This window comes from Pongo abelii, chromosome 13 (genome assembly GCF_028885655.2).
Source record: "Pongo abelii isolate AG06213 chromosome 13, NHGRI_mPonAbe1-v2.0_pri, whole genome shotgun sequence".
Lineage (NCBI taxonomy): Eukaryota > Metazoa > Chordata > Mammalia > Primates > Hominidae > Pongo > Pongo abelii.
The window spans coordinates 88937473-88961940 of record NC_071998.2 but is presented as its reverse complement, the minus strand read 5'-3'; the positions used below and the strand labels follow the sequence as shown (position 1 = coordinate 88961940).

General features: G+C 42.1%; 1 protein-coding gene across 4 annotated transcripts; it reads left to right on the top strand.

The window, feature by feature from the left end:
• The first annotated feature begins 1215 nt into the window (after positions 1 to 1215).
• On the top strand, positions 1216 to 22978 carry TRMO (tRNA methyltransferase O). Of its 4 annotated transcripts, none has more exons than XM_002820018.5 (5): positions 1216 to 1381; positions 7338 to 7512; positions 9995 to 10152; positions 12926 to 13582; positions 18543 to 18999. In XM_002820018.5, exons 1-5 carry the CDS (start codon positions 1306 to 1308, stop codon positions 18800 to 18802), a joined length of 1326 nt encoding a protein of 441 aa, XP_002820064.4. In that variant the 5' UTR covers positions 1216 to 1305; the 3' UTR covers positions 18803 to 18999. The 4 variants fall into 4 exon arrangements, with proteins under 4 accessions (XP_002820064.4, XP_063570400.1, XP_054376319.1 ...); XM_063714330.1 differs by lacking the exon at positions 18543 to 18999 and adding an exon at positions 22753 to 22978 and having other exon boundaries at positions 1228 to 1381; XM_054520344.2 differs by having other exon boundaries at positions 1228 to 1381; positions 12926 to 13366.
• The last annotated feature ends 1490 nt before the right edge of the window (positions 22979 to 24468 follow it).

The window sequence follows — 24468 nt, the reverse complement described above, 5'->3', positions numbered from 1 at the left end:
ACAAAGCTGTTTCTCCTAAAAAAAATGGCAGCCTTTTCCAAGTTGTCCTGTAAAAATGACCTGCCAAAAGACACTATATGAATTTGATCAGTTTTATCTTATTTTTTAAACCACAATCTTTAATTATTTGGCTCCTCCTGCTGGTTATTTTCTACCAGAAGTCAATGACAAATGGACAGACATGGAAACATCTTTTCATGGTTGTTAGACTTTTCAGTCTGTGGACTCATATACTTTTGAATATTTTATATTGCAGATAATGTTAACAGATAAAAAGATAAAAGATTTTAAAATTTCTCCCAGAAAGAGAATTATATACAGAGAAACTTACTATAGTGAGAGACAGCATTACAAGTGGGTAAAAGATAGGCTATTATTGCAAGGACAACTGGCCATTGCATGGGATTAAAAAATGATTCTTGTTAGCTCTTAGCTTCTCAGAGCTGTCCAGAAACAACAATAATCCCCACAATGCACATGGCATGTTGACTCTTATAATTCCATTCTCACTTCAGTTCTGGTAAGGTGTGGAGCACAAGAAACAGTTCCCACTCCTTAACCCCTAGCACATAGTAGGGCTCCTTTATAACATCCACCACACTTGAAATAAAACTTATTTGGGGTTGTTTCCTACAAAGCGTAACTTCTATTATGGAAAAATTGGAGCATAAAAAGGATAATCACATCTGTTTTCCCACCACCCAGGGTTAATTTTTTTTTTTTTTTTTTGGTACGGGGTCTCGCTCTGTCACCCAGGCTGGAGTGCAGTGGCGCGATCACGGTTCACTGCAGCCTCAAAATCCTGGGCTCAAGCGATCCTCCCGCCTCGATCTCCTGGGTAGCTGAGACCACAGGTGCCAGAGGAGAATTCTTAACACTTCTTAACGTCCAGTCCTTCCGCTCTGTGTTAATTACATATACACATCCTTTAAAAATTAGGGTCATACTGGACGTATAGGTTACTTAATAATGTTTCGAGAGAGACATAGTTACGAGTTCTTCATGGAGGTGTGTTCCCCCTCAGAAAGCGCGGGAACCCGGAGCCGCAGCCTACCCTAGGAGGGCGGGCAACTGTAGCAGCTCTGTGTAAGATAAACGAGATTGGGGTCCCGGAGGGGCACACGCCCAGGATACAGATTCGACGCCCCATGGAGACCTCAAAGCGTCCCTCAACGCCACACTGCGCACGCGCACTCTCCTGAGTTCGCGGGACCCCGCCGGCGAGGCCACTGCGCATGCGTCAGGCATGGAGAGCGGAAGCGGAAGGTGGGATGCGTCGGGTGGGCACCTCAGCAACCAGTAGCCATGCGCGGCTTGGAGGAGCCGGGGCCTCGGCCTACAGCGACCCCGTGCGGCTGCGTGAAGCCGGCTCTGGAGACAGGTAACTTCCAAGACTGGCGGTGCCACACTCTGGAGAGGTTTAGGCCCAGGCAGCGGACTTCGTTGCCGAGAGGGGTGTGAAACGCACGGTTTGGAACTGACGTGTGTCATTCTCCTACCTACGGGGAAGGCACGGGTCACGTGCTGCGGCGACCACGTGATGTGCTTTGGCGGGCGGGATGACGTCATCTGGCTTGTTCCGCTTTGTTATAAGACTTTACTGTCTGCGTAGTCTTGGCTCAGTAGCTGGAGCAGCTACGTGCAGTGTAGTGGCCTTTGTCATAGGGGTTTCCTTGCCACAGCTTATGGGAGGTGGTGGTAGGTGGATTAGGAATTAATAAATGCCGTAGAGAGGCATCCTGCGCTGTAGGAATGAGGAGAGAGAAGGGGGAAAGTTTCGGGGGGAGAAAATAGTTTTAAATTGGGCCTAGAAAGACAGGCATGAATTTGTTTCTCTTTACTCACACGTCTTCATAGAGGAATATATTAGCTTTAGAAACTAGAAAGCAAATGGAAGAAAATTAAAATAACCTGCCAGAGAAAGCCATTGTCAATATCTTGGTGTCTACCTTCCATACCTGTTTTTTTGCATACACACTTGGAAAGTGAGGTACTATACGACCTTATTGTTTAGTAACGTTAAAATAAATTTTAAAAAATCTTAACAGGGCAATTAATGTTAATTTTAACACTTTGGGCCGGGCGCAGTGGCTCACGCCTGTAATCCCAGCACTTTGGGAGGCCGAGGCGGGCGGATCACGAGATCAGGAGATCGAGACCATCCTGGCTAACACGGTGAAACCCCGTCTCTACTAAAAAATACAAAAAAATTAGCCGGGCGTGGTGGCGGGCGCCTGTAGTCCCAGCTACTCGGGAGGCTGAGGCAGGAGAATGGCATGAATCCGGGAGGTGGAGCCTGCAGTGAGCCGAGATCGCGCCACTGCACTCCAGCCTGGGCGACAGAACGAGACTCCGTCTCAAAAAAAAAAAAAAAAAAATTTAACACTTTATTTTGTTATTATTAATTTTTGTAGAGGCAAGCTCTCACCATGTTGCCCAGGCTGGTCTCGAGCTCCTGGGCTTAAGCAATCCACCTGCCTTAGCCTCCCAAAGTTTTGGGATTACAGGCATGAGCCACTGCAACCAGCGTAACGCTTTGTTTTAGAGATGTACTCTAATTTATGTAACCAGCTTCCTGTTACTGAGCGTTTAAGTTATTGCCAATTTTCATTGTTCTAAAAGAAAGCTCTTGAAGCTGAAATGTTTGTGTACATTCTAAAGTTTGAACTTTGTTAAATTTCTTGGAAGTGCTATTACCTGGCCAAATGTGCTTATTTAAAAAAAAATTGTTGCACACTGCCGATTACAGGTCTAACATTTTGACAGGAAGGAAAATGCAGAATCCAGGGCTCAGAAGTCTACACAGTATAGGTTTGGGGAGCTAGAAGTCTAAAGTGTTGGATGGAACAAGGAGGTGGGAACCTTTGGATTCTGATTGTGAAGAACCTTGAGTACCAGGCTAAGAAATACAAAGTCTGTTAACAGTGGAGAATATGAAAAGTTTAAAGTTAAAGAGTTAGCATAATACAAGAAACTCTAGGAGTGTTGAGGATTCGTCTAGAGTATTTTGAGAAGGGGAAGAACTTGCAGTGGGGACTGAAAGCCTAAGAAGGGTAATTTAATAGTCCAGGCAGAAATGAAAAGGACCTGAACTTATTTTCAGAGCAAGACGTGTAGACAATCCTGTACACAAAAAACCCCACATTGATTGCTTGCTGGCTTTTTACTTACTACGCAGTTAATACAGTTGTAATGTTTAAATGAGGAAAACGCCTGAGCAGGGACTTTAAAAAGCACTCCTTGCTGGGCACCTTCTATTTTACTGGATGCTTTCCTATTTTATTAGTACTCTTACAGCTTTCCAAAGTAGGCAGTATCCTTGTTTTATAGATGAGAAAACGGATTCAGAGAGAGAAGCTAGTTTTTCCCATGGTCACACAGCTAGTGTAGTGGCCCTGTGTTGTTTTTATCCTTTCTCCATTCTGAAACCAGTCCTAATTCTCTCATGCTCCTTTGAGGAACCACTTCTCCCCATTTCCATGAGGTTCTTGTGCTGGTTTTTGGCATACCTATGCTTATTTATCTCTATCCCTGCAAAGGCACCTAGCTAGAATTATTGATTTACTTGTCTTTCTCTGTCAATGTACTGGAAACCCTTGAGGACGAGAACTGGTTCATATTTGTACCCCAAGTCCTTAGCACAGTGCTTACCAAAATGGTAGGTGTTTACTGTTCTTTTGGGTTTTTGTTGTCGTTTTGAGATAGGCAAGAAGAAGAAGACCAGAATTCCGCTTGGCAAACAGTGTCAGGTCTCTGCTTCAAATAGCATTTATATTTCATAGCATTATCCCCAGGAGAGCACAGAGAATGTATAAATATGTCCCAGAAGAGGTCAGACGTACTAGGATATGGATATTTGGTATTTTGAGAGTGGTCCCAAACATTTTAGAGTAGCAAAGTTAGAAGAACTCTTAGAAAGTAGCTCTTGAGTATACTTTCAGTTCATTGCTAATCCAGTGTTGTCTTGCTTATGTTCTTAAGGAGATGCACAAAGAGGATAGAAGCAAATCTAATTGGCAGCCACTTATATTTATCATATCATATGTGTAATCTGTGAAAAACAGGCATAGACTGATTCAGTGAAGTGATAAATCAGCTATAATATAAATTCCTAGGCCCCAAATCAAAGAGTCAAGAATGGAAGTCTTTGATTACTTTACTGCTGAGAGGACATTTCCCATGATATTGAAGCATGGTGTGATAGTCTCCTTAACCATTAAATTCCACTATAGTAAGAGTTCTTGGTTTGTATCTTTTCTCCAGACTTAACACGATGTCTGGCAATTGTAGACACTTGGAAAATAGTGTTTCTCTCTTTCTTTTCTTTCCTTTCTTTCCCTTTCCTTTCTTTTCTTTCCTTTCTCTTTTCTTTCTTTTTTTTTTCTTCTCTTTGTGGAGCAGAGCTAACTGATGGGCAGTGTGCCCAGAGTATCAGCCAGAAAATGTTTCTTGAACAAATGAAAACAAGACACAGGGGTTTTGTGGCTGGGTTAGGAGTCTTTTTTGGCCATTTATCTTCCAGACATAAAGAAGATATACCAGGTCGTTTGGCCTCAGTTTCTTCATTTTTAAGATGTCTACTATATCTGTTCCATAGAAGCATGGATGAGGATCAAAAAGAAAAAACAAAAAACTAAAAACAATGCCTGTAAACATAATTGGACAAAAATTAAAGTTGACAAAAACATACAGAGTATGGATGGATCTTGGCCTCATAATATTGAGAGAGAAAAAGCAAGTCTGAGAAGACAACTTACAGTTTGGTGCCAGTTTTTATAGATCTTAAAGACAAAAATCAATGAAATACTGTTTAGGTATGCATGTACATGTAACAAAATCATACTCTAAAAGGAAGTGAATGATAAAGACCAAATTCAGGCTTCTGTTTATCTCAGAGGGAAAAGAAGGGTGTGAGATAAGAGAAAAACAACCTAAAAAGAACAAGTCGTTAGTAACGCTCTAGTTTTTGGGATGGGTGGTGTATACACGGGGTTTCATCATATTATGCCATATAACTTACATGTATGTTGCATATAATATTTATATGTATCAAATAATGTAGCTTCTAGAAGTGAAGAGTAATGAAAGATACTGTGAGTGACAGCCCCAGACCTATAGTCTTACTGCTTATGCTGGTAGGGTAGATTTCAGGAAGCAGGAAATAAAATGAAAGTCTGAAGTGTCTTTATATCGTCTCTCAGAAATTGATAACGCTGTCATGAAATGTGAAAATAAAAAAGTTATCAATAAATTCAAAGTGGTAGCCATGGAAACCTTGGACTTTAAATTTATATTGATAGTGTCTGGCCATTTTTTTTCTTTTGAAATATGTTATTACTTAAAAAAATCGTTTTTTTTTTTTTTTTTGAGATGGAGTCTTGCTCACCTAGGTTGGAGTGCAGTGGCGTGATCTTGGCTCACTGCAACCTCCACCTCCCAGGGTCAAGTGCTTCTCCTGACTCAGTTTCCTGAGTAGCTGGGACTCCAGGCATGCACCACCATGCCTGGCTAATTATTAATTTTTTTTGTACTTTTAGTAGAGATGGGGTTTCACCATGTTGGCCAGGCTGGTCTCGAACTCCTGACCTCAGGTGATCTGCCCGCCTCAGCCTCCCAAAGTGTTGGGATTACAGGCGTGAGCCACCGCGCCTGGCCTAATTTGTGATTATTGAAAAAATTTCAAATATTATAGAAATTACAAAGTTAAATTTAAAGGTAATTAAAAAAATCTCACCACCCAGATTAACCACTGTTAAAAAAATTGGTGAATATTGACCGGGTGTGGTGGCTTAGACCTGTAATACCAGCACTTTGAGGCCGAGATGGGCAGATTGCTGGAGGTCAGGAGTTTAAGACCAGCCTGGCCAACATGGTAAAGCCCCTTCTCTACAAAAAAAAAAAAAAAAAAAATTAGATGGGCATGGTGGCGCGTGCCTATAATCCCAGCTACTTGGGAGACTGAGGCACAAGAGTCGCTTGAGCCTGGGAGGTGGAGATTGCAGTGAGCCGAGATCATGCCACTGCACTCCAGTCTGGGCAACAGAGCAAGACTCTGTCTCAAAAAAAAAAACAAACAAACAAAAACAAAAACACAGCATTTGGTGCATATCCTTCCAGATAGCTTTCCAAACATACCTGTATGTGTTTAAGAAGGTAAATATATAACAAATTTCCATAAGTGGGATTATATTATACATATTATTCTTTTACTTTTTCAATTTCCACATTAATCAGTTTAGACATATATAATCTTTTTTATTTCCATGCAACATGAATTTTTTTGAGTACCTACTCCGTTGCAGGCAATGTACTAGACAATGAGAATGCAGCAATAAACAAGACAGAAAAACTGCCCACATGGAGCTTACATTCTAGAGGGGCAGCAGGCTACTGGACCAAGCCTAACTTGAAATTTACCTTGCCTCTAGCTATTTTAGCACTATGAGCTTATAAGCTCTCTTTATTGCTTAAATTAGTATATTTCATATGTTCTGTTGCTTTCAATTGAAGATATCCTTACTTATGTATACCCAGTGTTTCCTCATCTTTCATTATTCTCTGCCTCTTATTTCATACTCCAGCCAATCAAAATAGCTTGCTCCCTGCATGTGCTGTGACATTTCTCATTTACTTTTGTGTACACTCTCTCCTCTATTAGATATACCCTCATAGGCCAAGCACTATGGCTCACGCCTATAATCCCAGCACTATGGGAGGTCGAGGTGGGCGGATTACGAGGTCAGGAGTTCAAGACCAGCCTGACCGATATGGTGAAACCCCATCTCTACTAAAAATACAAAAAAAAAAAAAAAAAAAAAAAGCTGAGCGTGGTGGCGGGCACCTGTAATCCCAGCTACTGGGGAGGCTGAGGCAGGAGAAATGCTTGAACCCGGGAAGCAGAAGTTACAGTGAGCCGAGATCGGGCGACTGCACTCCAGCCTGGGCGACAGAGCGAGACTCCATCGCAAAAAAAAAAAAGAAATACACTCATAGCCCTGGCCAGAGTCACATGACTTAGTATTGGTAGCATAGAATTTTAATTATGGTCATAGTAGGTATTCTGAAAATGCCCCCTTCCTTTCATTCTTTGTTTCTTGGACCATTATTCTTTCTAGTATATCTAAAGGGATATTACTATGTATGTAATGATGTATGTGTATGTGTGTGTACGTAATGATGAGAATACTTACATGTATTCATGAATACTATAAAAATCATTTTTATAGTTGCATGACACTAAGATTTTAAAACTATGAAACCAATGCATTAGAGAAAACATGTTTACAACTTGGTTTGACCTTTTGACTAATAATTTTTTACCTAATTTTCTCCTGTAGGGAATCTTTTAACTGAGCCAGTCGGCTACTTGGAATCTTGTTTTTCGGCCAAGAATGGTACTCCAAGACAGCCATCCATTTGTAGCTATTCTCGAGCCTGTTTGAGGATTAGAAAGAGGATCTTTAATAATCCTGAACATTCCCTGATGGGCCTAGAACAGTTTTCTCATGTTTGGTAAGTTGTTTTATAGTTAGATGTAGGATTTTGGGCCAGAATTTGCCCCCGAATAAAGTACTCTAGTTGAAGGCAACCTTGGAGTCTGCCATCCAGACCACCCTCATCTTTCTGTTTTGTTTTGTTTTTGAGTCGGGGTCTCTGTCACCCAGGTTGGAGTACAGTGGTGCAATAGCAGCGCGCTGTAACCTCTGCCTCCCGAGCTCAAGGTATCCTCCCACCTCAGCCTCCTGAGTAGCTGGGACCGCAGGTGTATGCCACCATGCCTGGCTAATTCTTTTTTGTATTTTTGGTAGAGACGGGGTTTCACCATGTTACCCAGGCTGGAACTCTCATCTTTTGCATGGATTTTTAAATTTTTTTATTTTTTAAGACAAGTGCAGTAGTGAGAAGAGGGGAAAAGTAGAACAAAAAGTTCAATCTGTAACTGACTGTGAACAGTCAATTGAGATAACTCACTACCTTTGAACCAGCCTGTTGTATGGAATTTTGTACTGTATTTGTGCATATGATTATCTGTGTCATTTAGAGATCCTCAGGGAAGCTTGGGATCCACTGAGGTGGCATGTTCCATTTGCAGTTGGTTCTAATGGTGATGAATGCCTTCTGTTGAGTGGAAATTATAGACCTCCTTGACTCTGCCCCTGGGTCATTATTCTACCCTCTAGACCAGGGGTCAGTAAACTATGGCCCATTTTTGTAAATTATTTTTATGGGAACAAAGTCATGTCCATTTGTTTAAGTATTGTTTGTGGCTGCTTTTGTGCTATAGCAGCAGAGTTGAATAGTCTCTATAGTGACTGGTTGGCCTGCATGTCCTGAAATATTACTCTCTGACCTTTTACAGAGAAAGTTTGCAGATCCTGCTCTAGACTCATGTAGAATTAAGTATACTCCTAAAAGACAAGACACTGTAGAAATCTGGATACTTTAAGTGTTACCTGTATTAGGGCCTGTGTTAGAATAGCATTGTTTGTTGTCATTTCAAATTCTGTCTGTGTTCATTCTTCCTCACCCCAACATCAGCAGTCTGAATCGGTCTATTTTTATTGGTAGAGACCTAAAAATTAAGTGTATATTCTGAAATAGTTTATTTTTCTTGTTAATTTGGGGACAAGAGTAGATTAGAAAGAAAATGTATGTTCTGACCTAGTTTGTATTATGATCCTGATTGAATTATTTAAGTTAAAAACATTGATGATGGAAAAAATGGGTTCAGAAGAATATAGAGATTTTTCCTTATCCCTCCTATTTTCCTCCCCTCTCTCCCCAACCCCAACCACTCATCAGAGATTATTACTGTTAACAGCATGGTATAGATCCTGCCAGACCTTTTAATTTTTTCTTTTTCAAATACACATAGAAACAAATATATACATACAGAGTGGGTATTTGCTTTTTTAAAAGAAGTATGTTTTCTTCACATAACAGTATATACCACGGAGAACTTTCATGACAGTAGATTTACCTTTTTTTTTGCTTTAATAGCTGTCTATTATTACGAAATATAGATGTATATTTTGTAATATACACACTTGTTAATGGAGGGCTATGTTGTTATTATAATAACTGTGACAAACCCTCTTAGACACATTCTTGGCCACTTATGTATTTTTATGAACAGGATATCAGAAGTGGATATATTGGGTTAGAAGGTAAGCATATTTAGAATTTTGGGGAACTACTTCCAAATTATCCTCTAAAATTAACCAATGTATACTTCAATAATATATGCAAATTACCTTTTTCTTACACCCTTCCCAACACAACATGTTATCAGTTTTTTACATTTTTGCCTGATGGGGAAAAAGAGTGTTTTGGATTTTTAGTTTAATTTCTAAATTTAGAAATTTCTAATTATTAGTGAGGCTTAACATCTTTTCATATGGTTCTTAGCTACTTGCCATTTTTTTGTGAATTGCTTATTCATGTTCTTTGCATAGTGTCCTATATTGGGTTGTCCTTAGTAATTTGTAGGAACAATTTGTGTGCCACAGGTATTAACCTATGGTCTATTATGTATGTAGCAAACGTTTTCTCTTAGGCTGACATTTTATAGTACGTAAATGTAATGATTTCATGAGTTCAAATCTGTTAGTTTTTCTTCTTGGCTTCTTGGTTTTGTATCTCTTTTAGGAAGGTCTAGTCATGCCAAATGAAAAAAAAAAAGGAAGGTCTGGTAAAGGTATTTAACATTTCTGAGTGCCCAATTTATTGGGCACTTGATAAACGTCTCTTAAGTTCCTACTGTGTGCCAGTTGTTGTGTTAGCTGCAAAGGATGTGGAGATGAGATTCTGTCTCTTCCTTTAAGGAAAGGGGATGGTGTTATTTTCTTCCTACCAGATTACAAGTTAATACTATTTAAAACATGATTTCTGTTAATTTGTGGGAGATAGCATTTTTTTCCCCATCAGATCATTGTGGTAAAATAACTTGTGCTCTTTTCTTATTCCGTGGTTTGTTTTGTTTTGTTTTCTATAGGATTTTGTTTGTTTTTCACAAAAATGGTCATTTGAGCTGTAAGGCAAAAGTGCAGCCTCCTAGGCTGAACGGTGCAAAGACGGGAGTTTTTTCCACAAGGAGCCCTCATCGTCCCAATGCAATAGGACTGACCCTGGCCAAGCTGGAAAAGGTAGAAGGTAACCCATTTCATTTCTACTTTTACCTTTTTCCTTACCCAAAAAAGCCTTATAAAATAAACAGCATTCACCATGAGTACCAATGATGTTAACTCCTGAGAACCACCAGACATTGAAGAAAATACAATGATTAAAAGAATGTTAGCATTGAAAAATGTTGAAATAAACTCTCATAGGATGCTCAGAGTTTGTTTATATTATTGCATATATCCAAAACTATTAAATTATTTAGAAATAACACAAATTTCATAATCATTAAATTAGTAACCAAAGTTTCTCTGACTTGGAATGCAGTAAATACAAAATGATTAAAAATAAATGGACACTTTCCAATTTAACACACAATAACTCCTTGTACATGCACATATGGAAAACACATAGACTGGTGGTATATCATTCCTTCCTTGCAGTCTTGGGGAAATGGACAGACATCATGGCTGCAGTGCTGATGTCAACTGTGCTATGTGGCAGGAGTCTGGGATGAATCACACTACAAGGACAAACATTGGTCAGATTGTAGAAGTTTTAAACTAACTAGTTTTAACTGTGTGTTCATATATAACCTAGTTACGCATTTATGGAAAGCATTCCATTCTGACCTAACAGATGCATTTGTTATAGAGGCAGCAGATGAAATGGCAGGTAAACTAGGAGTCAAGAGACCATTCCAGGCTTCAGCCTGCTGGTTGTGAAGTGGGCAAAGGAGAAGGACCTGCTTCCTCTGTGATTCCACAGAATATTTTGAGAATCTTGTAAGAGAAAAGTTCTAAAACTACTTTTTCAGGCTATTGGACACTAAATAGATGAGAGCAGTTATTTTGCTTGTTCTTTCCCAGCACTTGAACTCTCCCACTGGATTGTACTCAACTGGGCCTTAGATAGTTTTCCCAGAAAAATTCAGTAGCTGATCCACCTTGGATTTTATCAATTTGTAATGGCTAACAAACTTGGATAGCAAGTACTAGAAGATTTTATGATTATTCAGGGACATATTTTCTAGCACTAAATATGTGCCAGACATTGTCCTAGGTGCTAGAGCTATAGTGATAAACAAATCAGATGAAAATAGAAATCCATGCCCTAAAGAACTTAATGTTTCAATTGGGGAGGTCAAGTCAGGAAGGTTAAAAGGCAAACACAGTAGCACTGTAGACATTACTGTATAAGCTTTATGGCAACTAGTGTTTGTGCAGTGCTTTACAGTTAGTTAACAGTGTTAACGTACCTTATCTCACAGTGGCTTTGTGGGTTTGACAAAGTAGCAATCCTCATTTCATAGGTGAGGAAACTAGGGCTCTTTAAGATTAGATAATCTGTCTCATAGCATCCAGCCAGGTGGTCATCTGACTCTAAATCCTTTGAAGTCTTACTTATGCTACAGTGCCTTTCTTTTTCCTACAGATATTGTTAGGCATAATTCATCATCTAGCAAGTCCAGAATCATCTTTCCAGAGTTCCAGCTCATTCATAATAAGCATATTTCAGAAATCAGGGTCCTGTATTAGTTACATTTTTCTTAAATGGAGACGAAATCAAATGTGACTGCATGCAGTTTTTCTGTTCTCATTTGGCCTATTTTCCAAGAGTAAGGTTAGTAGATGACTATTTGTAGCAGTAACTGGACAGCATCTGTCCAGTGGGACAGCTGGAGACTTGTCTTTAGTATTTGGTAATGCTGACTTATGTGCTGCTTAATCTTTTGAGTCTTGATGGATGTATTAGATTTCTATTGTTGTGTAACAAATTACCACAGAATCATCAGTTTAAACAACACACATTTATTATGTGTTTGAAACATTATTATGTATCTGTGGGTCGGAAGGATGGGCACAGCTTAACTAGGTCATCTGCTTAGGTCTCACTAGACTGCAATTAAGTTGTCAGCTGAGATGAGTTCTTATGTGGAGGCTTGACTACGGAAGAATCTGCTTCAAGCTCACTCAGACTGTTGGCCACATTGATTTCCTTGCCATTGTAGTAGGACTGGGGGCCCCAGATTCTTGCTGGTTGTTGGCTGGAGGCTGCCCTCAGTGTCTAAAGGCTGTTTGCAGTTCCTTGCTATGTGGGCTTCCTAGCATGCCTGCCTACTTCAGCAAGCCTTCAAGGAGTCTCTCGAGTGAGTCTTCCAGCCAGCAGCAGTGCTAACGAAAAGCATAGTCACTGGAGGGACATCATACCTCTTTTGCCATATTCTGTTGGTTAGAAGCCAGTCACACTCAAGGGGAAGGATTATATAAGGGCATGAACTTCAAGAGGTGCGGGTCACAGGGCCACTTTTGGATCTGTTTGCCACAGTAAGAACCTTCATTGGTCCCACAGAGATATACTGAGGACTACTATATCCCTGGAACAGAAGCACCAGTGATACAAAGATGAGTTGACCCCAGCCTGTGTTAAGGGGCCTGCCTGCATCTAGGGATGAAGACTCTAAGCAGGTCACTACCCTGCCGTGGGGAAAGGGCTCTAGCAGAGGTTTGTGCACGGGCTTCTCTATGGGGACTGTAGGAAAGAATGCTTTTGTCTGGAGGAGCCAGAAAGGCTTTGTAAAAGGTGTGCTTTTGAGGGCCTCAAAGAGCAAGTAGGAGTTTGATAGGTAGAGAAGAGGATGGGCTACCAGGTAGCAAGAAGGGTGTGTGTTGGTACCAGATCTATGTGAGAGAATTATGAGTAAGTGCAGTGAGGCGTAAGCAGACAGTGTTAGAGGATTCTGGGGTGTGATTGTATTCTCCAAGTATTTGCATTGTTCTTCATTTTTCATGTTTTTATGTCATAGGTGGAGCTATATACCTTTCTGGAATTGACATGATACATGGCACACCCGTACTAGACATCAAGCCCTACATAGCTGAGTATGACTCACCGCAAAATGTGATGGAGCCTTTAGCAGACTTTAATTTACAGAATAACCAACATACACCAAATATTGTGTCCCAGTCTGACAGCAAGACTGACAGCTGTGACCAGCAGCAGCTCTCAGGGTGTGATGAGCCACAACCCCACCATAGCACTAAGAAGAAACCTAAATGTCCTGAAGACAGAACTTCAGAAGAAAACTACCTGACACACAGTGACACAGCCAAAATTCAGCAAGCATTTCCTATGCACAGGGAGATAGCAGCGGATTTTGGTTTGGAATCAAGACGTGATCAGAGTTCCAGTGTGGCAGAAGAACAAATTGTCCCATATTGCCCGGAGAAGAGCTTTTCAGAGAAAGGTACAGACAAGAAGCTAGAGAGAGTGGAAGGAGCAGCAGTCTTGCAAGGAAGCAGGGCAGAGACACAGCCCATGGCCCCTCACTGCCCTGCTGGAAGGGCTGATGGAGCTCCCCGCAGCGTGGTTCCTGCCTGGGTGACAGAGGCTCCTGTGGCCACTTTAAAAGTGCGGTTTACTCCTCATGCCGAGATGGACCTTGGGCAGCTCAGTTCACAAGGTGAACCAGGTGTCTTCAGTTTCTTCGTTCCGAATGAGAGATGAACTTTTACTTTTGAGATTTAGCCAAGTTTGGTATTTGTGAGGGCAGTTATGTGGAGTGTTTGTCAGTATGATTGGTTTTTAGGAAACAGGTATAAAATAATATTTTTGCAGCACCATCATGTGATGACTTTTGTTGGACAACTGTGTGGTCAGCACAGTTAGTTCCAGGCTATCAGTAAAGCATTGGCAGAGAGTGGCTGCTGCCTCACGAGGTGGTCTATGACTTACAGCCCCTTGTCTACTTGCTACAGTAGTTCTTAGACTCTTCAAACATCATTCAGAAGCTAAATTGTGCTTGTTCTATACTTACATACATAAAGTTTTCTTATTTGTTTTACTGTCTGACTTGAGAAATGTTGCATTGTATTCTGACTGTCAGGTAGCCGATAGCTCAGCCTCTGGCACAGAGGACTCTAGGAGCCCAGAGTCAGAGGGGAAGAGTCTCTTAGCACAGAGCTTGCCCCAACAAAGTCCCACTGCTAGAGGCATACACTTTGCTGCAGAAGAGAGGCCACAGGGCTGTTATGTGGAGCCTGCTTACTTTAACACATAGTTCTTAACAAATGTTATCTGGTTTCCCCAGCCCACAGAAGATCCTATGCAGTAGCCTAGGATGAAGGAAGGGGCTGTTAAGATGTGGATACAGCGATACCAGTAAGAAGTAACTAGTTTCAGGCTGGGCACGGTGGCTCACTCCTGTAATCCCAGCACTTTGGGAGGCCAAGGTGGGTGGATTACTTGAGGTCAGGAGTTCAAGACCAGCCTGGCCAACATGATGAAACCCCATCTCTATTAAAAATACAAAAAGCCAGTTGTGGTGGCAGGCACCTGTAATTTCAGCTACTCGGGAGGCTGAGGCAGGAGAATTGCTTGAACCTAGGAGGCAGAGGTTACAGTGAGCCGAGATGGTGCCACTGTACTCCAGCCTGGGTGACAGAGTAAGACTCCATCAAAAAGAAGCTGGTTGCCAAGGAGATGTCAGATTGCAAAAAGCTGTTCTTTGTGTTACAACTCAGTAAGGAGCCAGCATAGCCATATAAAGAGGGAAGTTCATTTATTCATTCTACAGTTGTTTACTGAGCTTCTGCTAGGTACCAGACATTGGTCTAGGTTCTTGGAATACATCAGTGAACAAAACAGATGTAAAAAACCCCTGCTTTCATGGAGCGTGCATTCTAATGGGGAGGAGAGAGACAAACTAAAAGTATAATAAGCAATCAAGTTATTAGACCAAACATATTCAACATTATATAATATTAGAAGGTGATAAGAGTTACTGAAAAATTTAAGAGAGAATACAGCAGGCTTGGGGTGTTGTTACTATTTTATTTTATTTTTGAGACAGGGTCTCACTCTGTCACCCAGGCTGGAGTGCAGTGGCAAGAACATGGCTCACTGCAGCCTCAACCTTCTGGGCTCAAGCAGTCCTCCCACCTCAGCCTTCTGTGTAGCTGGGACTACAGGTGTGCACCACAACACCTGGCTAATAGTTTGATTTTTTTATTTTGAGACGGAGTCTCACTCTGTCGCCCAGGCTGGAGTGCAGTGGCTCGGATCTCGGCTCACTGCAAGCTCCGCCTCCCGGGTTCACACCATTCTCGTGCCTCAGCCTCCCAAGTAGCTGGGACTACAGGCGCCAGCCACCACACCCAGCTAATTTTTTGTATTTTTAGTAGAGACAGGGTTTCACCGTGTTAGGCAGGATGGTCTCGATCTCCTGACCTTGTGATCTGCCCGCCTTGGTCTCCCAAAGTGCCCAGATTACAGGTGTGAGCCACCGTGCCCAACCTATTTTGAATTTTTAAAGAGACGGGGTCTCATTTTGTTGCCCAGACTTGTCTTGAACTCTTGGGCTCAGGGGATCCTCTGTCTCAGCCTCCCAAAGTGCAGGGATTACAGGTGTGAGCCACTGCACCTAGCCTGTTGCAATTTTAAATAGGTGGCCCCAGTGGGCCTCACTGAGAAAGACACATATGAGCAAAGGTCAAAGAGGTGAAGACATGAGCCAGCCTGTCTAGAGAAAGGACATGCTGGCCTGAGGTATAGCCAGTACACAGCTGCAAGGTGGAGGGTACATGGCACGTTTGAGGTCACGTGGCCAGAGTGGACTGAGGAGGGCTGAGTGGAAGGATATAAGGTCAAAGAGGCACTAGAAAAGGGACGAGGTCACCTAAGGGTTTTATAGGCCATTGTAAGGACTTGAGTTTTGATCTTGGGAGAAGTAAAAGGCAGAGGAACTTGATGTCCGTACCCCCGGGGAGCAGGGGACCATCTCTGGGGTCAGATCACTACCTGTGTGATTTCTGGGATGTCACACCTCAGTGACATGCAAAGGCAAGCTGGGGTTCCTTATTGAGACAATGAAGACTTTCATTCTATATCCAGAAAATAAAGGCTTACACAGCCAAAGATACTAGATTTTCTCCTGCTTTACTAGCAGGGAGAGAATGAAGAGGCTAGGAGGGTATTTGGCTTTGATAATCCAACCTTAAGGAGGTTCTTCTGATGGGAAAAAGAAGTCTAAAAGTTGGGACTGGAGACACATGCCAACTGACTCTGAGATTTCCCCATTTCTTCCTGTCAGAGCCACAATCAGCCCACACTGTTGCCTTTTGCAAAGGAAAAGCCACCCCTTCCTCTGGGTGGAGGCAGCCACCTGCCGGGGCCCAGGAACTGGTTTTAGCCCCAACATGCCAACCTCAGCCAAGTGCCATATGCAGGGCACCCCCTGTACTTCTGGACGTGGCAGTCTCGTGGTCATGAGTAGTGATGCCACTTGAGGGTTATGCTTCTCGTTAGCTCCTAAGGCTTTACTTTTAAAGCTTTTGATTTTAAAATTGATCTCTTCATTTTTAAAAGTTTTGTTGATAGAAATCATTACATCACTGTATACAGTTGATGGGAGGAGGCTGGTCAGTTGTAAAAGGATTTTATGGTGGAACAAAACAGTCCTGCCTTCTAGACACTTTATGTTTTTGCTTACCACTTGTCCTGTGGTTATTGTCGAATGCAACCTACTATGGAAAGTTTTGTTTTTCTTTTCTTTTTTCTTTTTCTTTTTTTTTTTTGAGATGGAGTCTCGCTTAGTCACCCAGGCTGGAGTGTAGTGACGCGATCTCGGCTCACCGCAACCGCCGCTTCCTGGGTTCAAGCACTTCTCCTGCCTCAACCTCCTGAGTAGCTGGGATTACAGGTGTGAGCCACCACACCCGGCCTGGAAAGTTTTGTTTTTTAAACTGCAGTGCAGTATGTGTCAGATGTTTGAAATATGCCTTACTGATTAAAAAAATGATTAAAATGAGAAATTACACGGTGTAACTACAAAACAGGAACTGATTGATAGCAAACAGCAAAATTCAGAGCTGTTGCAGAAATAAGTGACTTCAGGAAGTTCTGAGTCTAGAAGAGGTTAAAGGTGTTGAAATGGGAGGAAGTTTGGTGCTGGAGTAAAGGTCTGGGCAGAGTGCTATGGGCACTCTGAGAGGAGAATCCTGACTTGTGTCTGGGAGGGAGTGTGGGAGGAAACGGTGCTTAAGCTGAGCCTGGCAGGATAAGTAGGCAGGGAATTGGGGGAAGGCACCCATGCCAGATGAACGGCCAAGCAGAGGCCTGGAGCCTCTCCCAGAAGTGCTGTCACAGGGGAGTGTGATGAGCTCTCCTCATTTTTGAGTGGCCTTCAGAGCTATTTTCTTTGAGCCATGCAGTAAAGGAACCTTATTGCCATATAATTGATTTTTTTTTTTTTTTTGAGATACAGTCTCTTTCTGTCACCCAGGCTGGAGTGCAGTGGTGCAATCTTGGCTCACTGCAACCTCCACCTCCTGGGTTCAGGTGATCCTCCTGCCTCCTGAGTAGCTGGGATTACAGGTGTGCGCCACCATACTCGGCTAATTTTTTTTTTTTTTTTTGTATTTTTAGTAGAGATGGGGTTTCACCATGTCGGTCAGGCTGGTCTCGAATTTCTGACCTTGTGATCCTCCTGCCTTGGCCTCCCAAAGTGCTGGGATTACAGGTGTGAGCCACTGTGCCCAGCCCATATAATTGATTTTTGACTAAAAATTGTAATTCATGGTTTTATTTACCCAACCTGCTTGTTAGATATGGCCCACAGTGATTTTTGGCTGCTTGTAGAAATCAAATCCACTCCAAGAGGGATAAAGATCCACTGCCACCACAGATGATATTTTGAGCAGGGACAGTGTTTTTAAGGTCTGTACCTTCCTGGAAGGGGCATTTGGGTGTATGTGATGTTGTAGTTATGAAAAACTAGGTCACAGTTACTTTCTAAATTTATGTTTTATACATATTGTATTAAAAAATAAAATACATTAAAAATCCTACAAACATGGGAAGTTTTGCTGTTTCTTAGGGACACAGATGTGAGAGAGTCCCAGAGCAAAGGGACGTTACTGGTAACTCTGGGGCTGTGATACCAGCTTTCTGGTGCAGCCTCTTTTGCCTGTAGCTAGTGTTCTGGGTGTGTGTGGGTTTAGTTCTCTTTCTTGTGGCTTTCTGAGGATGCTGGGACAGTCATGCATTTCCTTTTCTCTGTTTTGAGAAGAAAATGATAAGGAATTAAAGTCTATATTGAGTATAGAAAAGTGACATTTTTGATGTCAGAAAACTGACATTTTGGCTGACAGAAAACGAAAGCTTACCTGTCTTAGGAGACTAAGGAAAAGTACTACCCTGATTTTTCTGTCCAGTAAAACAAAAATTTGGGGGTGTACAAGTTAAACCTCATGACAATAAACACCTCTTGAAGGTGACAGTCTCCATAACGATCAAATAGTTTTCCAAACCCTGTCCATGTGAAGTGATCTTTAAGGAACCAACCAAATTCCATATTGAAGTTTGTTGTAATTAAATTCAACCTGCATGATACTGCTCATTAAGTTGTGTTTTTTTCATTGCAGATGTTGGTCAGCCATCATTTAAATATTTTCAGTCAGCAGAGGAAGCAAAGCGTGCCATTGAGGCTGTGCTGTCAGCGGATCCTCGGTCTGTGTACCGCCGGAAGCTTTGCCAGGACCGCCTTTTTTACTTTACCGTAGACATAGCGCATGTCACTTGCTGGTTTGGTGATGGCTTTGCAGAGGTGCTGAGGATCAAGCCGGCTTCTGAGTCTGTTTATATGACTGGCGCTGTGGGGTCCTTGGTGTCTCTAGGGTCTTAAGGAGCCTCCTTCATGTCTTTAAGGTAGCATCATTGATCTTTGGATGTGGCTTTTGGATTTTCTGAACAAGCTAATGTTGTGTCGAGAAGCAACACTTTGTGATCTCATGGCTTTGATTGATTTGGGCTGTTCAAAATGTTTATTTGAAAAATGTGTACATTAATAAACTTAACAAAGAGATATAAAATACAGAGAAATCACCAAATGCTTTTTGATCTGTCGATATTAAAGAATCAAAAGGTGATGCTGTCTCGATAATTTCTGAAAGAAGCTGTTCTTGGTGCACTTGATAAAATTAGACAAAGGTCATTCCAGCAGAGACTTTCTAGTTGAAGGGATCTATTCAGTAATTCATATTGGTTTTCCTGTCTGTCTGGAAAAGCCTGACCTTTCTATTTGATTACAAATCAAACCTATATCTTAGGAAACTAACAAATAAAAAACAAGTAGAGTTAGTTTTTGAGATTAAACTTCTGTTTCAGAGACTTTGTGACATAGTCACACACACATATATATGTATATATATTTAATACTGATTCTAAAATAGAGACTCTGAGATTTCTTTGGATGTCTTTGTATCAGAAAAGGAAATCACCCCCAGAAGTTCAAGAAAATTATTACTGTTTTTTGGTTTTTGTCTTTGTTTTGAGATGGAGACTTGCTCTTTCGCCCAGGCTGGAGTGCAGTGGCGTGATCTCGGCTCACTGCAATCTCTGCCTCCCAGGTTCAAGCAATTCTCCTGCCTCAGCCTCCTGAGTAGCTGGGATTACAGGTGTGCACCACCACGCCTGGCTAATTTTTGTATTTTTAGTAGAGACCATGTTGGTCAGGCTGGTCTCGAACTCCTGACCTCGTGATCCGCCCACCTCGGCCTCCCAAAGTGCTGGGATTACAGGTGTGAGCCACCTTGCGGGGCCTATAATTACTGTTTTTTAATATACTCACTCTGCAACTATTTATTGAGAACCTATGGGTTAGGTTTTGGTGATAAAATGACAAGATGTAGTTCTTGTTGCAAGCCATGGTTAATGGAAGAAGTAAGACATAAATAAATTATTGTATTATAGTTTTAGAAATACAGTAATTATACGTGGATTCTCTGTAGTACCATATAGGAAGCAGTTGTAAATTGCATATAGGTGATTTTAATGATGTGATCCCAGATAACTGAGGATTTATGATTAACATAACCAAATTAGACACCTGTCAACATGATACATGCTTTCCTAATCATGATTGTAAATCTTAATAGCTAGTTGAAATGAGCTGATTGGGATAGTCTTGAATAGTTTTGAAATGAGCCCTACTGCCTGTGGATACTTGTGCAGAGTCATTTGTGGCTGATGACACTGTACTCCTAAACCAAACTGATTTGTAATTGCCTTTGATGTTACTTAGAACTTCTTGGGGAGGTATCTTTAATTTGATTTTTGGTTTTTGATTTTTTTTTTGGAGATGAGTCTCATGCTTTTGCCCAGGCTGGAGTGCAGTAGCCTGATCATAGCTCACTGCAGCCTTAACCTCCCAGGCTCAAGGGATCCTCCCACCTCAGCTTCCTGAGTAGCTGGGTCTACAGGCTCATGCCACCATGCCCCACTATTTTTAAAATTTTTTGTAGAGACAGGGGTCTTGCCTCATTGCCCAGGCTGGTCTTGAACTCCTGGCACCAAGCAACCCTCCCTCCTCAGCCCCCCAAAGTGCTGGGATTACAGGCATGAGCCACTGTGCCTGGGCTAATTTGATTTTTTAAAGCTTTTTATTTTGAAATAATCAGAGGTTCACAGGAAATTGCAGAAATAGTAGAGGTCCCATGTACCCTTCACCCAGGTTTTCATTTAACTTCTTCCAGTGGTTCCATCTTACATAACTATGGTAAACGTTAAAGTAGGAAGTTGACACTGGTATAGCCTATACTTTAGTTTGATTTTGTTGTCTTTTCTTTTGAAAAGTTATTTTGAAGCTTAATCAGGGCTTGAAGCACAAAATGTTTTGTTTAATATGTTAACAATGACTCTGGGGGATGGTAACCAACTGGCCTTATAACAAGAGGACTAGTAAGTTGTTTGGAGTTTTATTATACAGTCTCAGGATTTTAGAGCTAAGTAGGATTTTAGGCTGGGCACAGTGGCTCATGCCTGTAATCCCATCACTCTGGGAGGCCGAGGCAGGTGGATCATTTGAGGTCAGGAGTTCGTGATCAGCCTGGCCAACATGGTGAAACCCTACCTCTACTTAAAATACAAAAATTAGCTGGGTGGTAATGGCGCATGCCTGTAATCCCAGCTACTTGGGAGGCTAAGGCAGGAGAATTGCTTGAACCTGGGAGGCAGAGGTTGCAGTGAGCCGAGATTGTGCCACTGCACTCCAGCCTGGGCAACAGAGTGAGACCCTGTCTCAAAAAAATAATAATAATAATAATAAAAAGGATGTTAAATATAATCCGGCTCAGTTTTCTGCCAGTTCCTGAGTCTCTTCAGTGTTCCCACTATTTGGCCTTTCCAGGCCCTGCCTAAACACCCTCAGAGATGAGGTATACACCCCTGACCTGTGCAGCTTATTCTTTATGGGCAGTGCTCATTATTAAAACATTCTTCCTGAATGTGAGATCCACTCTGTCCTCTGACAGCTCTGCCCACTAGAAAGGCCACACAGGCTGGTTGCCCTCCCAGGTTAGCCTGTCATACCACCCCTTGGTCTTCCCTAGGCTGAGCACCCCCGCTTTCTTCAGCTGTTTCTCATAACATAATCTCAAGCCTCTTCTGAACCCCAGTCCTTCTTGAGTCTCCATATGAGCATTTGTCTCTGTGGGCACAACTTCAAGGGTCCTTTGTGAGGAAATGTGCTTCTCTGGTTGGTGAACTTCCATCCCTCAGAGAGAAATAGAAGCACAAATTTGAAACAAGCTGTCTGTTCCTTTATGTCTTGGAAACTTTTTATTTATCCGTCCAAGCTTTTTTTTTTTTTTTTTTTTTTTTTTTTTTTTTTGCCTTTGAGAGCGGGCAACCATCCAAGCTCATTCCACAAACCCAGAGAATTAAATATACCTGATTTGTAGCACAAAATAAATAAATGATAAAAGTTCCCTCAAACCTTCCATCAAGTGGTTTAAAAACTGTCATTGATTTTATGTCCAGGATTGAAGTTGTTTTGGTGCGTGCACGCACACACATGCATGTACACACACACAAATATACACTAATCCTAAAAATGAGATGGAAATGAGCTACAAGAAAACTCAAAAGTGCCATAATTATGACTATCAAAAATAGTGTTACAGCTCTAGGGTCGTTTTGTGTCCTATCTGTATCAAAATCACATTTGGGAGGTCCTTTATGGGTGGGAGGTGAGTACATCAAGAGGAAGAGGTTGCTTGATTCTTGGTCCTTTAGATTTTTAAGACTCTTTGGCCAGAGTTTTGGAAAAGGGATTGTGTCCACAAGTAAAGTTATGGTTTCAGGACTGCTTTAGAAACTTTTTCAAAAGAAGAAAGGAAACAGTTCTCTACTAGGCGTAAATGGCACCCACCTTAATTTTTAGCCTTTGCTTTTTGGTGCCTGTAGGGGGAGCCCTTGATAGCAGATTTTATTCCCCCTTCACTGGCTTGGAGGAAAACGCCAGGAGTTCAAGCTGTTTAGGTAATTTTGGTGTTTGGCTCACCTGCCCCGGCTTTAAAGAACAGTAACTTGTACAAGTAATGCTGACTGATGCTTGTCAGTCACACGTGAGAAGAGATTAGAAAGATGAGTGGCATTTATTAATTTTTTCTTAAATCGTAAGCTTGGCTTCGGGGGTGGGATTGATTATTCCAGCATGTGGATCTGTGCACAACCAGTGACTCATTAAGCCCATGAACACACACGGACAAGGCATTGACCTTGTTTCTGTGTTTGTGACTTTTTTTCTTGGAGAGAAGAAAATGAAGTTGACGTGAATCAACCTCTTATTGGTAGGGTTTTTAAAATGCTACGGTCCCAGAGAAAGCAGGAGAAGACTCAATAAAAATGAAAGCCTGCATCACTTGCTGAATTTTTATCATGTCCTTGGAACTGGACTATGCGCTTTTCGTACATTGGGTGGAGGTTAAGTAACGTGCTCAAGCCGGTCAGCTGCACGGCTAGGATTCCAACCCACCAGTCTGGCCTGAGTCTGCTTCCTTCTCAGCCTGGCTCTACGCCTTAGCAAATCATGCTGGTTTATTGGAAGGTCAGCAGTTCCATATGATTCAGCACAGGACTCTTCGGCAGAGTGAAGTCCATGGAAATCCAACCACTCATGAAGAATGCACAGGGGAATAAGGGCAGAAACGCCCATTCCCACAGGATTTGCATGGAACCTCCTGGGAAGCAAGATGGGAAATGCAAAGAGCGCTGGGCTTGGCCTCAGAAACTTCAAGCACTTTCTGCCCTGCCATGGGCTAGCTCGTGACCTCAGGCAAGTCGCTGCACCCTGCCTCCAGCTCTGTGACCTTACAGAGTTGTTGCAAGGATAATGCTTGGGAAAGTGTCTTCTGAACTCTTCAATAACTTATAAACCTAGGTAATATTTTTATTGTGTTTCTCTTCATTGATAGCCTTCTTCTACCACTCTGTTCTGGCTTACCTGGCTAGATAAGTGGACTTCAGGGAGATCTAGGGGGTCCCTAAAATTCAGTGTATGAATGGCTTCTGTTTTTGTTTTGTTTTGTTTTTTGAGGCAGTCTTGCTCTATTGCCCAGGCTGGTGTGTAGTGGTGCAATCACGGCTCACTGCAGCCTTGATCTCCCAGGCTCAAGTGATCCTCCTGCCTCAGCCTCCTGAGTAACTGCTTGCCACCATGCCCAGCTAATTATTTTTTCTTTCTTTCTTTTTTTTTGAGGCAGAGTCTGTCTCTGTTGCCCAGGCTGGTGTGCAGTGGCTCAGTCATAGCTCACTACAACTTCTGCCCCCGGGCTCAAACTATCTTTTCACCTCAGCCTCTTGAGTAGTGGGGCACACACCACCATGTCCAGCTAGTTTTTGTAGTTTTTGTATTTTTGGTAGAGACAGGGTTTTGCCATGTTGCCCAGGGGGGTCCCGAACTCCTGGCCTCAAGTGGTCTGCCTTCCTCGGCCTCCTAAAGTGCTGGGATTACAGGCGTGAGCCACTGTGCCCGGCCTGTCTTTTTAATTATAGAAATATTTTTTTAGGCTGGGCTCAAGAGGCTGAGGTGGGAGGATCATTTGAGCTCGGGAGATGGAGGTTGCAGTGAGCTGAGATCGTGCCACTGCACTTCAGCCTGGGTGACAGAGCCAGATTCTGTCTCAAAATAAATAAATACATACATACATACATAAAAATTAAAATGACTATTTTTACCAAGCAATATGATGTTTTGCTAAGGGAAGTATCACAAAGTGCTCCTCCCTAAAGGGTTCAGTTACCCCACAAAACATCTTCCCCCTCTCATCTGGGTTTCTTTTCTGGGGTTACACATGTTCAGTACCATGAACCACCTTCACTGCCCAGGCAGGCAGTCACCAGCTCAGTCCCTTCCTCACAGATTTTTTTTTAGTACCCTTTCTTTTCTACTTTCTTTCCTAATCCTAGCCCTGGTATTGCAGGAAAATCTCTGCATTTCATTTATAAGAAAATAGGCCGGGTGCGGTGGCTCACGCCTGTAATCCCAGCACTTTGGGAGGCCGAGGCGGG